The sequence below is a fragment of the Eimeria tenella genome, genomic scaffold (assembly GCF_000499545.2).
Source record: "Eimeria tenella Houghton genomic scaffold, Eth_scaff43, whole genome shotgun sequence".
NCBI classification, from domain to species: domain Eukaryota; phylum Apicomplexa; class Conoidasida; order Eucoccidiorida; family Eimeriidae; genus Eimeria; species Eimeria tenella.
Genome location: NW_013543362.1, coordinates 75,826 through 90,054, shown reverse-complemented (window position 1 = coordinate 90,054; position 14,229 = coordinate 75,826). Strand labels below are relative to the sequence as shown.

Sequence of the window (14,229 nt, the reverse complement as noted above, 5' to 3'; positions counted from 1 at the left end):
CGATGCGTCTGTAGTCGAGAAGATTTCATAGAACTCCTGAGTTGTGGGCCGTGCAGCATCGTAGTCGCTGTGGAGAACGCGATGTACTACAACTGATTTGTGTTGGGCATGAGGCTTCACGCCTCATGGAAAGCGCCAGGGCTTGGACCTAATACAGTCTCAGCCCCCAGTCCTTACAGAGAAACCCACTGAATTTCTTTGCATCTGTAGAATGCCCCTACGTACTCTACTAATTTTTTACATATTCATCCAAACAGAAACGTAGCCCACAAGTTGCATGATTACACTCGGCACACCCACTTTCAGGCATTGAAAACCTAATCAAGCTTTTACACACGATATATGAATTGGCAAAAAGAACTCTCAAATGCCTATCTTCCCTTTACTACAAAAGCTTATGCGCAGAACAAGGAATACTGCCGGCAGACTGCATAATTTATCTTGTTTGTACTGAAATTCACTTCACGTACCGTGGATCATCTACACTCTTGTTCCATAGCCAGCGTCTTATTTTGTTCATATTCTACCTGAAGCTGCGCATCTTGGTATCTTAGCTCTTTGCATGCGCTTCTTGAAACCGTACTATTAATGCAAACGTTAGAAATTCGCTTCGGTGCACGGTCTGAGCTGTGAACAGCTCAGTGATGCGCCACGCCACAGGCCACCACGTGAAGGTGAGGTGAGTGGATAACCGTACTGTTGCACATTCAATTTCGCGCATATTCAGCATAGAAGTCACACTATAACACAACCACCACTTTAGGCAAACGCACATACACGCGCACACACATAAGTTATTTCGGGTCTTTATTATATTACCAACCTAACTACGAACAACGGCTCGTGAGGCAAACTAAAAATTGAAGTATTTTTCATATAAAAACAAGTTATAACTTCAAAAAACAGTGCCATACTTAGCCACGTCTACTTACTCATTACGGCTTGAATAATATGAAGAAGTAAGCAAAAGAATATGTGGGACAGGAAAAAGAAAATGTGCTCACGTAAAACAAATAAGTAAAAGAAATTAAATGAAATGCATTGACAGCCTTGACACTTAGGGCGGGAATGAACATCGGCTCACATACGTGGCAGCTGCATACAAATTTTGCGCAGGCGGTGCAAATGATTAAGCATCGTGACGCAGTATGATGCATTCTACCAAACATGTTTGTCCATAACGTTGAATTCGTTTATTAGGCGTGGTCAGGTGGATGCAGCTGTCTTGGTGCGTCAGGGAACTTTACAAGAGCCGCAAGCACAGCAGCAGAGCGGCAAATAACACAGCAGCAGACGCAGCAACAACAGCACCTTTGGTGGAAACGAAATCAGCAACAGCAGCAACTGCAAATACAAGAGAATTTTTCAGAGCAAAAAGACTCTAGACAATTAAGGCAACAACTTTGGCAATCGTTCGGACAGTTGCACCAGACAGAGCACCATCTGGTACAGCAACCACAACGACCTCCACATATGCGAGCAATAGCAGGACAGCAAGAAGAGATAACTAGTAAGCAAAATGTGGTGCAGGAGATGAAGCTGCAGTACTCAACACAGCAGGAACAGCCGCTAGGACTGTTGCACTGGGAATAGCAGCCGAGGCAACCGCAGCTAACACACGATAGCAGCCTGTGGACAGGAGCGAAAAGCAACAGATGCAGTAGCAAAAGCTGTGGGGAAAAGCTTTGAGAAACAAAAGGAGCAGACCCAACATCGACGGCAGTCGCAATTGCTACAGCAGCAAAGAAAGGAAACAGCATCAATTGCAGCAATGCTGTTGCCTTGCGAAACTCTGCTTGGCTTTCCTTTGAGTTTTTTTAATGTTCTTGGAAAGTAACTCAAATCTTCTCCGACCCATTCAAGGTACAAATTATCTGCGTATTGTGCATGAGATAGAGCTGTAACGGTGGGTAAGCCTTGCGTTATCTGCTGTGTGGACGCGCTGTGAAGCTGCCAACGACTCTGTAGAGAGATCCTTTGGACTCAACAGGGACGGGCAATTATGAGAGTTCAGTTCTGGTAAACTGTTCAGTACATCTCCCCGCTCTGAAAATCTAAATCTTTCGCAGCCGCTTAAATAGTTGTTGTAGTCTTGTACGCTTTTCAAACGTGGACTTAAAGTATTAAATTGCTGCTATTGTTGTCATTGGTCCGCCTTCAGAAAGAGATAATTCGGTAGCCTCCCGGCGTTCGTATGGCAGCTGCCTCTCCAAAGCACTGATGTGCTTGTGTGCTGGAACAACCGGGTTTCTTCAGTCAAACTAGCTCTATTACCATTACTCTCTATAGCACATTTTTTTTGAACCTTTGAAGGCTGCTCCTGAGGAACACTGTAGCGCTGTGCACTACCAGCGTGTTACACTCAGGAACTCTTGCAAGGCAGCCACAAGTCCTAGTTGTAAATACATCCTGAGCGGGTATATACTACATACTTGTGTTTCTACACTTCGAGTTAGAGAATTTAGTTGGGGTTTGTCTGAGATGGCTTTACTTGTACTTTCCGGCAGTCATCCAACTGATTTCAAGAAGCAACAGAACATCAAACTTTCGGAAACAAAAGAGCCGCAGAAAGGCAGGTTTGAAAACCCTTCTTTAACGACTTGGTACTGAAACTCAGGGGAACATCTTCTCCATGAAACGAATGAGACAGCTATGCCGTAGATACTGAGAACTGCCGATAGCGTACTCCCCGTCTCTTACAGAAACAACCAAGATATATTTGCTTTCCGGTATAGCGCCAACTACTCTATGCTCTCTCTTGCTACGTGGCCACACCAGTAGGAAGACGAGGAAATGGCTGGCCACTTAAGGTTCTGCTCCCTAGCTAGTTATTTGTCCTCGTCTCCTGGCTGTTCATAGAAACGCAGTACAGCATTTCACACTTTTCCACCAGTCTGTCGCGCACAACGTACGCTTCATACGGAGATATATCTGAATCAAAGTTTAGCCTTAGCCCCTAGTCCTGACATAGTAAGCACTTGTGAAATTTTGACATATCATGAATGCATGCAGAGACTTCTGTTGACTCTCTGTGCCAAGACCCGGCGCGACGGCAGTTCCCACTGCGCTGAAGGCATCTTCGTATGTAGAGCATTCCTGGCATTTCTTGAGGGCTTCTAGTGATGTAGGTGACGAGGATATTCACCCTACAAGAGGTCGTGCTAACTAAGGAATCTCTCTGCGCCTATGTGCAGAACATAGTTGATCTGCGAACAGCTTGACAGTAGCTTTTGGAGGTCTCCCACGCTTAATTACAGGCTTGTCAAAATTTCACAAGTGCTTACTATGTCAGGACTAGGGGCTAAGGCTAAATTTTGATTCAGATGAGTACTGGGCTGCGAAATCACTAATGCGAGCAGGCAGGCATCTCCGTATGCTCCCATTATTGATTTTGTCGCGCCGAATCTTAGCACAGAGAATCAACAGAAGTCTCTGAATGCATTCCTGATTTCTCTATAGAAGTGTAAGGCTTTGGGGTTTAGCATCACCCAAACCTATAGGCAGCCCATAGATAGAATCAACGGCTGTGTTCAAGCACCACAAACTATCCGTATAAAAGCTCTCCAGTAAACTGTATAGAGAATGATTTCTTTTGTAGGCCCCGGCCAAAGAATGGAATTAAGTGGTGAACTGCATGGACAACAGAGAGCCTCACTCCTGTGGTCTAGAGGCGCTCACCTAATAAAGTATGGTTAAACGTAGTAGGGGATGCAGAAAATGACCCTCTGGAAACGCGTTTAGAGGTAAACTGTGCAGTTTAGTGCTGTCGGATTAGTGGAAGAACTAAATTAGTTGCTCATCTCGTTCATCGAGCCAGACTTCGAAGGGCCTGATCATTGCGCACTCAATTATTCAAATATATCCTCAAGTCATTATTCCGTAGACACTGCAGATATTTGTTAGTGCAGAAGCCTCGCTAGCAGCAGTCGTTTTAGCCTTCGCTGCGACGTTGCGCTCTTCCGTCCCGCCGCTCCTTTCGGGGCCCTGTCTTGGTCGCGTGCCCACTTTTTCTGCTGCTTTCCTACCATTAGGACGGCTTAAAGCCAAATTTTATAAGTGATGTCATATTTTGTGAGTTAGAACTCGCTGAGCTCCGGTTGAAGTTGTTTGACACCTTCCGGGTGTCTTCGAACAGCGATTGACGGCTCATCTGCAAGAAGATGGCGGTGAGCTAACAGAGCGACCCACAAGTAACATTAATTCGACATCCACAGGTCCCTTTATATTTATATAAATACTCCTCATGAAGAATGACGAACATTGGGCATCGGGACGGCGACGTCGCCGCCGTGCCCTCAACTCTTCACGGAGACACGGAAGCCCCTGAACTTTTTCTTTAACAGCGCGAAAATCTGCCACTCATGCACAGCCGAAGGATATATTCCGTTCACTTTGCTGCGCTATCCCTTTTTGTCCATTCCGTGTTCGTCTTACTGTGCCGTCGAACCGGTCCACTTTGTGACACCGTTCCTCAGGGACATGGAGGGGGTTTGGTGATGTATCTCTCGTGTTTTTTGGGCCGCCTTTTTTTCCTGCTTTTTTATATTTGTTTCAGGGGACAAACAGAAAATACTCTAAGAAGATTGAAGCGTTTGATCGGAGCATTACGAAAAGGGGCCATGCCCCCGAGAGCCGACACAAGAAGGGGAAAGGATATCCAGTGGGCCCCATCGTCCTGGGAGTTTTTCTTTTCGTAGTTGTTGGATCTGCGATTATTCAAATAATTAGCTCAGCACAGAGAGGGTCTCCTCTTACCTAAATTGCCGTCCTAAAGTGTCATTTTGCTCCCACAGTGGTACGGGTGTTTGCGTGTGTTGCGATCGCGTCTAAGGCGAAATGCAACGCTTGCATAGTGTATGCCTCATACTGCATGTGGACAGTTCAGTCATGAGTCTTTCGGGGCTCAAGAGTTAGGTCTCATTTGACACTGCTTATCGAGCACCGCGTTGTGCTGATAAACTATTTTTGAATGTTGTAGAGCTGCATAATAAATTAGAGCATTAGTGACAATTTGATCATTTTCCGGCTGCACGCCAAGCGCAACGGAGCCCCAAATAGATGTAATGGAGTCCCCAACAATGGATGCAAAAAGCAGCACACGCAATTTTGGGGTGTCGGCTGTGCATGGCTGTTTGTTATTGCGCCATTGTGGGAGGTAGGCGAGTCAAAGTAAGGGAAGCATGTCTGCGTAGATTTAATGACAAAGGACGAATCTCTCTTTGCATTTTTGTCCCTTTCTCCCTGCACTGTGCGGGGAACTAAATTCTAAAACGAAAACCCCGGGGTCGGGGGGCATGCAGGGTGCATGCTTACGACGTAGTGCACACCAAGTAGTCGCTGCGTGCCTCTAGAGGCTGTGCTTTTATCTCATTCGTGGAACTGGGTACGCTGTGCATCAAGGAGGAGCTCTCGCAGGCAGGCGGGTGCGTGCACTTTTGTTAGAGGGTTTTCGTCAACCACTGAGGACACAAGCACATTCATCACTGGCAGATAAACAGACAAAAGCAGACGTTTTGGCAGGGGAGTACAACTAGCATGGTGAGTAAAGGAAGCTGCGGCAATGAACACACGGAAGGGTGGTGCTTTTGTCAGATAGGTGGTCAGCCATGTAAATATGTAAGTATATGCGAATACAAATGTCTCCATATACTCTGCTGTCCCTTTTCTCACCTGGGGGCTGTACGGACTCAACTAGGAAGCAGTACATGAAGGTGTCCGCGACGATGTCCCACACAGACAGGAAGTGCATGCCTATCATAAAGCTGGTAGCTGCTGTAAATATTGAGACGCACAGCGGAGCCGCCACGAAAAAAGGCGACGTAATGGATGAGTACTTTTCCGTGGCAGTTAGTGTCTAGCCAAAATCACAAAGAGGCACAGGAACGCAGTGTTCAATGATAACAGAAGAACGACAAGGCGGCCAGCCAGGGTCCTTCAACTGCCAGCAGGAGCTGCTGTGGGTAACTTACCGAGTACACCATAATACCAATAAGGAAAGAAATGAAGGACGAGCCTATTGCGGAAGGAGTCGAAACCACCTAGCGAGAGACAAACATAGCCATGACGGCAACACGCGTGTGTGGCACGAAAGCAGAGAAGAACCAGTCAACGCTTCATCTCTTGTTAAAAGAGTCTAATATTCCTTGCTGCTTGGGGTTTTATTACATTGCGATTGCGCGGAAGCTTACCCCGTGCAGATAAGTCGCAGGAGATCTCGCCTGACTTAACCGTGCGTAGGACTTGTCCATCGCAGGGAAGAACGGATTAGAGGATATCGACATCTGAAGACAAGGAGGGATGTCACAAAAATAACGAATGGGAGCCATCATCATTTTACTTTGAAACTATTTGCGCATCGTGGGCATTTTTTCGTCACACGCTGCTGCGTTCTGGAAAATAGTAGCAGTTACTAACCTCTATATAACCTGACGAGGTGAACCTGTCGACGATGTAGGTTAGCGGGCTCATGATACTTCCTGTGGCGCACGAGCCGTCCCATAACCTCTCAGCATTCGCTTTAGCGATAATCGTTTACGACACTGCCTTAATGGGGCGCAGTGGCTGCGTTAAGGCGAGCAGTAGTTGCAGGTTTTTTATTGCAGAGCTCACTGAAAGTGTTCCTGAGGCTATGTACGACAGGCGAGTCCTCTGTTGAGGCAAGATGCTTGGTAGCTGCCCAAGGGAACAGAAGCCGAATTGGTCGGGTTGCACCCATCACCAACCCTCCCACAGCGAAACTCCCCATATGGTGAATCGAGCCTAGACCCATCGCTACAAGGGGTGGGAACCATCCGACGTCGCGCTCGTCTGCGCCTTCTGGGGGAGAGAAGTACCAGACAGTCGCCGAGTAAGATATGACAAAGTGTGCGAATGCCATCATTGCCTCAATTACCCAGAACAACGCAAACCACCAAAGAGCCCCGAAGAACACAAAGCGAACATCCCAGACAAACTCGCGATGCAAAGGGAGGATGCCAATGTCGCCGTTCTGCTCCAAGCCCATTGGAATCTGAGGCGTGCATGACAAGAGTAGTAAGAACTGAGAACGATTAGCAAGGAGACAGTGCGACATTGATCACAATAATGCGACCTCGATCACGACGTTCACACATCAGGGCTGTATGTGGCTACTTCATATCACGCAGTGAAGCCATTCGTTTCACACCTCTGTCGCTCCAGCGCTTCCAGCAGACGCCATATATACATAGGACCAGAGCCACAGCCAGACCCAGACGATAGTGGCTGCGTCAGGAACACAAGGATACAAGCCTTTTATCGTGTTGAAAAATTCTGGACACGTTGAATTATTCAGAGGTGAATTTTCAGTGTGCACCAGTGGTTTGTTCTTGAGTACTGTTTGCATCATTCTGCAGTAACTGCAGTAAAAGTACCAGCGGAGAAGGAGAGGGGAGCGATGAAGATCTGCTGCATATCTCCTAGCGCTTCTGCAATGCAATCCATTACTCGAAGGGAGGTGGCAACAGCCTTTCGCGCTACGAAAAGGGCCGTCATGAGAAAGCAACTGATGCCCAGTAAGGCAAAACCACACTGCGCCGTAGACACACAACGAGAAAGAAAGAAGAAGCCTTGTCAGAGCCCACGCAAACGCCCATGACAACAGACGAGAAAGCATACCAGGGCTATCAAAATGCTCATGTTCAGTACGGAAGTACAGGTACACTCCGCAGAGACAGAGAGGAAAGCGAATGAGATTGAAGAGAAAAGAAGACTGAGAATCATGAAGCAGATGATACAGCCGAAAACAAGCAGGAGCAGGAAGACTGGGAATCATGAAGCAGATGATACAGCCGAAAACAAGCAGGAGCTGTAGGCTGCAGCGGAGGGACACAGAAAGGAGGCAACGTACAAACATTGCTAGGGTGTAATCGAGAGAGTAGAAGCTCCCTTTGTCCTGGTCGAGAACCCCAGTAAATCCGCTCTTGATAAGGAGGCCCCCAGCTGCGAATGATAGTACGATGCTGCTGATTGCTGCGCTTCCCAGGACGAGTCCTGGAGACAGCCTAATAGATGCCGAAAAGGCGAGAGAGGTGAAAACAGCGAAAATCAAATAGCCAAAGATTGTTCCCCACGCGCTGTAGAAGGATCCAATGGCCAGCTGCACCTGCCTGAACGTATTGTTCAAAGCGGGTGAAAGCTGGGAGCGCAACGACGGGTCCAGAGGTATGCAATAAGCATCTGCCATAAGAGTAGCTGCGTAGGCTGGCGAGAGCAGCAAGTACTCAACTGTCATTGCAGAGGTCTTTGAGGGATCGATACTTGTCTCGCGAATCGGAGTTGGAATGGTGAGCCCGCCCTCCACATCCTCTTCAGTGGGGCATTTGGCGACACAACGACCGTCGTTTAACATGATAGACGCGAAAGACTCGCGAGGGTCCAATGGGAAATATAAGTACGGCAGATCTCGAACCTCCGGGTCCACCCCGCATGTCTTTCCCTGGTAGTTCATCCCCTTAAAAAGACGCGAAGGGCTTCCCTCGGTAAGTGCAAGCACCACAAAAAACAAGCAAAAAAGTAGAAAAGCAGAAAATGCTCCCAGCCAGTTTTGATCCGTCACACGCCGTTTCGGCTCAGCGTCGGAAGCCATCACAGGGCCTATACGGGGCGGGTCCGAAGTTGAATACGCTGTCTCATGAGCAGAAACCCCTAAATTCATAAATTGGGCGCACAGGGAACAAGACCTTTCTACTAATTATCATATGTACTTATTTACATATGTACGCAGATAACCCCCCCCCCCCCCCCAATAATTCCCTTGTTGCTCATCTTGAATGCGGAAAAAACCAAAGTTCAGTCTTTTATTTCAAAAATGAGGTGGGACGATCGAAGGTGCTCTGTTAGTGCTGTCGCTGCAAAGCGGGTTACTTCTTGATTAATCCTGTACAGACCTGGGATGCTGGTATGGCCTTCATTTCGGTGAAAAGATGAAGTCACATAGCCCTGTGGAGGCATTCCAAAAGGAGGAGAGGAATACATATCTGAGGAACCGGGTTGTTGCATCTTTGCTGAGAATACATACAGAACAGGCGTACGCTCAGTGGCATTCACTAGTGGCAGCCCATCCCATAACCTTCGCAACAACCACAGACTGAAGGAGCCGTTAAGCTTTAAATGCATATCAAGTAGGTTGCCCGAAAACGAAAATCGCTTGCGGACATCAAAGTGCTACAGGCGTGCACAAGTGGGCAATAGCACAGCAGCGAAGACGGATGCAATCAAACAGCCACGGGAAGCTTTACGAGTTTTAAGCCCCTATTGCTGAGCCAATAGTGCGAGACGGGACAAACCGGCTGAACCCGTGTAAGAAAATAGCTTGTCTGCTGCGAATTTGGCAAACATGAACTGGTATTGCACTTCGGCATTTCAGCTCGATGGGCCCCCCTGAATCCTGGACAATGCTCCCCAAATACCACTGTATTTCTTCTCAATACTCTCTCAGCCCCTTAAAATTGACAAGTTCGACTTAGCGGACCTTCAAAGGATCCCCGAAACAGAATTTTTCTGATTGTGGAGTGAAGCCTTGACGGTGGCTGTCGGCCGCGCCTTCCAGGTTGCCGCGCCCTCGAGCACGCGAGGGGAAAACGGATCCTAATTCTCAGGCAGATCAATCTCTTGACAATCCAGCTTTACCAATAAAGTCAAATAATTTGGTATAATGCCACCACTGAGGGAACGTCGTTCAGTCGGCGGCGACCTGGTAGGACCGGACGGCATCAAGTCCGCTAGCCCGCAAATGGAAGTGAACTGGCCGCAATAGGAGGCTTCTGTTATTTGTAGTTTCCCAATTGGAAGGCTCTCGAGTTGTAAAGTAATAATATTCTAATATTACGAAGGATTCAGGGCGTCGCCCGAAGAGGAGTCGTTCCTTTTCTCGCACTGCGGTCTTGGTTTGTGTCTAGCGATGGCCAGTGTTAAACCACCAAAGTGAGGCTTGGACAAAGGAATGCAAGAGCCGTAATCCCTTTCTTTCAATGAATTTACTTCTGATAAAGCTTGATTTTCTCTCATTCATTTGTTTCGAACCCCTCTAACTGCAAACGACCGACGCTCTCCTCCTCTGGCTGTGTATGGGCTCTTTATTTTAAGAAGGAGCTTACCCCTCTTCAGAAGCGTTCTGCTACCACCACCGCACAAAAACCACTCAATGTTTCTACAATCAAATATTTCACGGCTTGTCACCTGTGGCTCCTGATCTGTGGCTCCTCCCTCCTCTCGTTTGTTCTACAAGATATTAATGGGCTCCTTCGAAATAAAGCAGATCGCATGCACTTGAATCTCCATTGCCTTCAAGCAAGTCCGCTTTTTTTTAAAGCTGCTTCTGACGCTCCTGTCCATTTAAGAACGCGGCGAAAGGCTGCGTACCTGCATCTTTCCCGCTTAGTCTAATCCATGCCGGATAGCCAAGCGTTGTACCAAGGCTTTCTCACTAAGTTTTGCATATGTAAGCAAGGCATTAATCCCTTTTCTAAAGATGGTCAGTGTCTGCCTGATGAGTATCGCCGGAAAGTAGCCTTCCTACGGCATGCCGTTCAACTGGCTCACGAATCGTAGACCGAAGAGCATGACAGGTATCTCCGCAGCAGTCCCGATCCAGCGAGATACCAAGCCAGCTTGAGCTGTCTTAGGCTGCGTCTCTTCACTCCCCAGGCTCCCCCTTTTTGCTGGGCACAGCAAAGCCCGCTCCGTAATTCACATCTGGTTTTGGTGAAAGCTGGCGTTCGTTCTAGTAAATATTCACTGCTCTTTCATCACAGCTTCCACTGACGTTGCTGCAACGTCAGTTCGCTTCCTCCCGTTGCCATTTTGGGCCCTTCTTCCTCCAATTTCATGAACACTTGATTGCAATACGACCTGGGCACGACCAGAAGCTTTGCAGAGCACGTCTTTGTTTCAGGTGCCACTGTCCGCCGGAGCTTTTCCTTTCCCAGCGGACAGTGGCACCAGAAACACAGAGATGCTTCGATCATGGCACACGTCTGAATGATGCATGCACTTTCTTGTGCGCGACGTGCTTCTGCTCCTACGAGAAGGCACCACTGCCCCGGGACTACAACAGGCGTTCTGGGCATTCCAGCCGTCGACAAAGTTGAAACAATTGGCTGGAGGATCAACTCACGCAGAGCTCTGCTGCCACTTTGTCTCCAGGTTATGGCGTAATGCAGGCGCGGCGCATCTTTGCTCCCTCGCATGCACGTAGCTCACACTCTCTAGGCCAGTCGCAGTAAGTGAAGAGAAACTACAGACAGGATAAGATCACATTCTACAGGGATCATGAGTATTGGTGGGGCCTCAAGAAAGCTTCCTCGCTGGCTGCTGCTTCCACCAGACTCTGCCCACGACCCATGTACCTTGGGCTTCATATTTTGTCTACAACTGCCAAAATATTGGCTGCTTCTCGGCTCACCAGCAGTGCAAGGGAGCTTCTTGCATGAATTTTCGGACTGTTTCAGAGCCGGCTTCCTGCTGAATACCGCCATCACGTTCCTGCATGCCTGCCTAGACGCTGTGGCACAACACTAGCGCGCAGCTAGCGGCGAGCTAGCGAAAAGGCGTTTTGTCGTCACTTTACGCGTTAAAGCAGAAAGGAACAGTAGGTGGAAGACCATCCTTTAAGTCTGTTTCGAATCCGTTTTCTGGAAGCGGAATCTCATCAGTTCAGGAGGACTTTTATGTGCGGAAAATGTGATGCTTAGGTGCTCTAATTCAGGTTATCTGCTCATAGCATAGAAAAGCATACTACTGAGCCAGACCCTGTCCCCGACACATACCGGCTGCGTGACTTTTGGACTCTGCATATGCGTTTTGTTGACTCTTTGCAAGTTCAGTGTGATTGTGCTAGTCGTCTCAGTGCTGCTGAAACTACTCCGTCATGCAACAGGGGGGGCCAAAGCACTGGAAATGACAAGGCGAAGGCCTGCAGCTTTGAGAGAGTTCTTGTCATTCATAACCTCGAACAGAAGGAGCTCGCTGAAGGAGTGACTAGTCGTATTTGAGACCAAGAGCGAAAAGGGGGCACTTCTATTCTCGCTCGTTCGGCAGAATGTAAGTCCGAAGCCTTTGTTCCAGTAGACGATAAACGCTTTGAGTTGGTCTGTCGCTCAGAATTGATATGTGGCACTGCCGCACTGCCTGCCGCTATACCCTGTAACCTTCGTGGTCTTTAAGTTAGATGAATTTTCAAAGGTGGTGGCTTGTGGCATTTGGATGGCAGGTTTTACACCCTCCGTGCCAATGGTGTAGCCGACATCGGTAGGCTCCTGCTCAGCATATCTCCACTTCCAGAACCTAGGATAGAATTGGTGCTTAAGAACGATGCTGAGAATTTATCGGAGAACTTCAGTTTGAGTAAGCACGCTGGAACTGTGAATCAACCCTTCGTCAAGTTACGCTCTATCTCCTTGTCACAACGTAGATTCGAGACATGCATTTAATTTAGCATGGAGGGTTGCCACCTTGGCCTTGATGCCTAAGGGTGTAGTCGTGGACTCCAGTTAATTGCACAACTGTTCACAAAACAGTCTTCCACCCAACGATCTTGGTCTCTCAAATCTGGTAGAATCCTGACTTAGGAACGAGCTTAAACAAACGACTAGCACCTCTCAGCTCCTTCAAATTAGCTTACCTGGGGGTCATAGACAGCTCATGTTCAGTCGAAAGCGCACCTAATGCTTGACAAAGTATCATCATGCGCAATTTTCCGCTCGCCCAAGCCATCATCGTAAGTGTCACACATGATGATCTTGGCCCAGATAAGAGAAGAGGCCAAGCTAACCACTACATTAAGTAGCAGCTCTGTTATTTCCTGATTGTGCAAATACCGCAGGTCCTATGGCATCTCGCACACGGCGGCCTTGTTAGATAGCTGGCCCGGTGCTACTAGGACATGGTGATCGTCTGTGTTCTTAAAAACATCAAATGCATCTGGGGTTACGTCTGGGTATTGTCTTATCGTAGCCACTAGTCAAATTGAGTATAATTGGGAGTGGCAGTACTCCGCGACAAGTAATTAACGTCTGTTCCCCATCGCGGGGAGGTTCGTAGCAAATTTCCAATTTGTGCAGTAAGCTTACGGATGTGATGCTTGGCGGCGGCTCATAGCAGGGTTTTGTTTTAGCCTGCCATATACGTGGATGGTCGCTTACTTATCCAAGGTCGGCAAAGCATGTACCGGTAGTCCTCGCTTTAGAGACGAAGTGTTTTCCTGCTCCTGAAGCAGTAGCTCCTTGATAGGCACAGTGTAGCTGCTTCTGTCGTCGTTCCCCTGGGCACTTGTTGTGCTAACATGCCATGCGGTTGCTCTGCAGGGTTGCTCTGCCAGGGTTCGGATTTGCGCCTTCTGATGCTGCTCCTCTTGCCCGTTCGTTTTGTTTTCTCTTTCTGTTGGAAGCTCACATCGCCGGCCAATGACGAATTTTGTAGTTTATCAAACTGGAGGTACTGAGCAACCTTCTGCCCGGTCAGTCGCCTTAGCCCTAGGAAAATCCCCTATAGTACAGGTGGCATTAGAGAACTGCCCCACACTCATTTGCTTCCGCACTATATAGTGAACCCCGAGAACCAAGGGGCCAATATGCAACTGCGGTCTTTTGGCTGCAATGAAACAGCAAAGCTTGTACAAACGACCTATCCGTGGGCCTAGCCGTGGACCCAGCCGCTCAGCGCCGAGCAGACTAATGAAGCTACGCGGCGCTCCGGTGTCAAGCAGCCCTTCACAGCTATGCCTGAGTATCCCCAAAAGAAGCCTTGTGCCAGGCCCACTGTACACAGTGAGCTTTGGTACTCAGTCATTGCCTGTGTATCAAGCTCCTCTCGTCACCGCTTCAGGCAATGACTGAGTGCCAAAGCTCACTGTGGCTTCCACTTTTTCACCATTAAAATCTTGAAGCGTTAAGGCACTTTTATCAGAATCTGTGCCTCATACTGCCGGTAACCTTTTATCTGTTTCGTTTCCTTACTACTCACCTTTGATTTTTCCATAGTACGTAATGAATGACTGTCAATTTTCCCTTGTTTCAAACCAGCCAAGGTGAACTTGAGTGGCGTTTTGCATGAGACTACAGCATACGCTCGCCCCTTTCCATGCTATTTTCGCGTAGAATATTCGTCTCCTATGGCCCATAATGCTTGGTTGTTTTAAATCTGCTGCTAGTGCGTCCTCTTGCGGGGTCTGGGAGTAGCGCTTGCCTCATTTTGTGCCTTTGTCTGTAATGA

General features: G+C 48.1%; 1 protein-coding gene across 1 annotated transcript; it reads right to left on the bottom strand.

Moving 5' to 3' along the window:
- Positions 1-5,891: 5,891 nt before the first annotated feature.
- ETH_00010500 (uncharacterized protein) lies at positions 5,892-8,605 on the bottom strand (the record flags this gene model as incomplete). The annotated part of the gene is made up of 4 exons (XM_013376974.1): positions 5,892-6,038; positions 6,415-6,476; positions 6,610-7,009; positions 7,868-8,605. The coding sequence occupies 4 exons, from the start codon at positions 8,603-8,605 to the stop codon at positions 5,892-5,894; spliced, it is 1,347 nt and encodes a 448-aa protein (XP_013232428.1).
- Between the last annotated feature and the right edge of the window lie 5,624 nt (positions 8,606-14,229).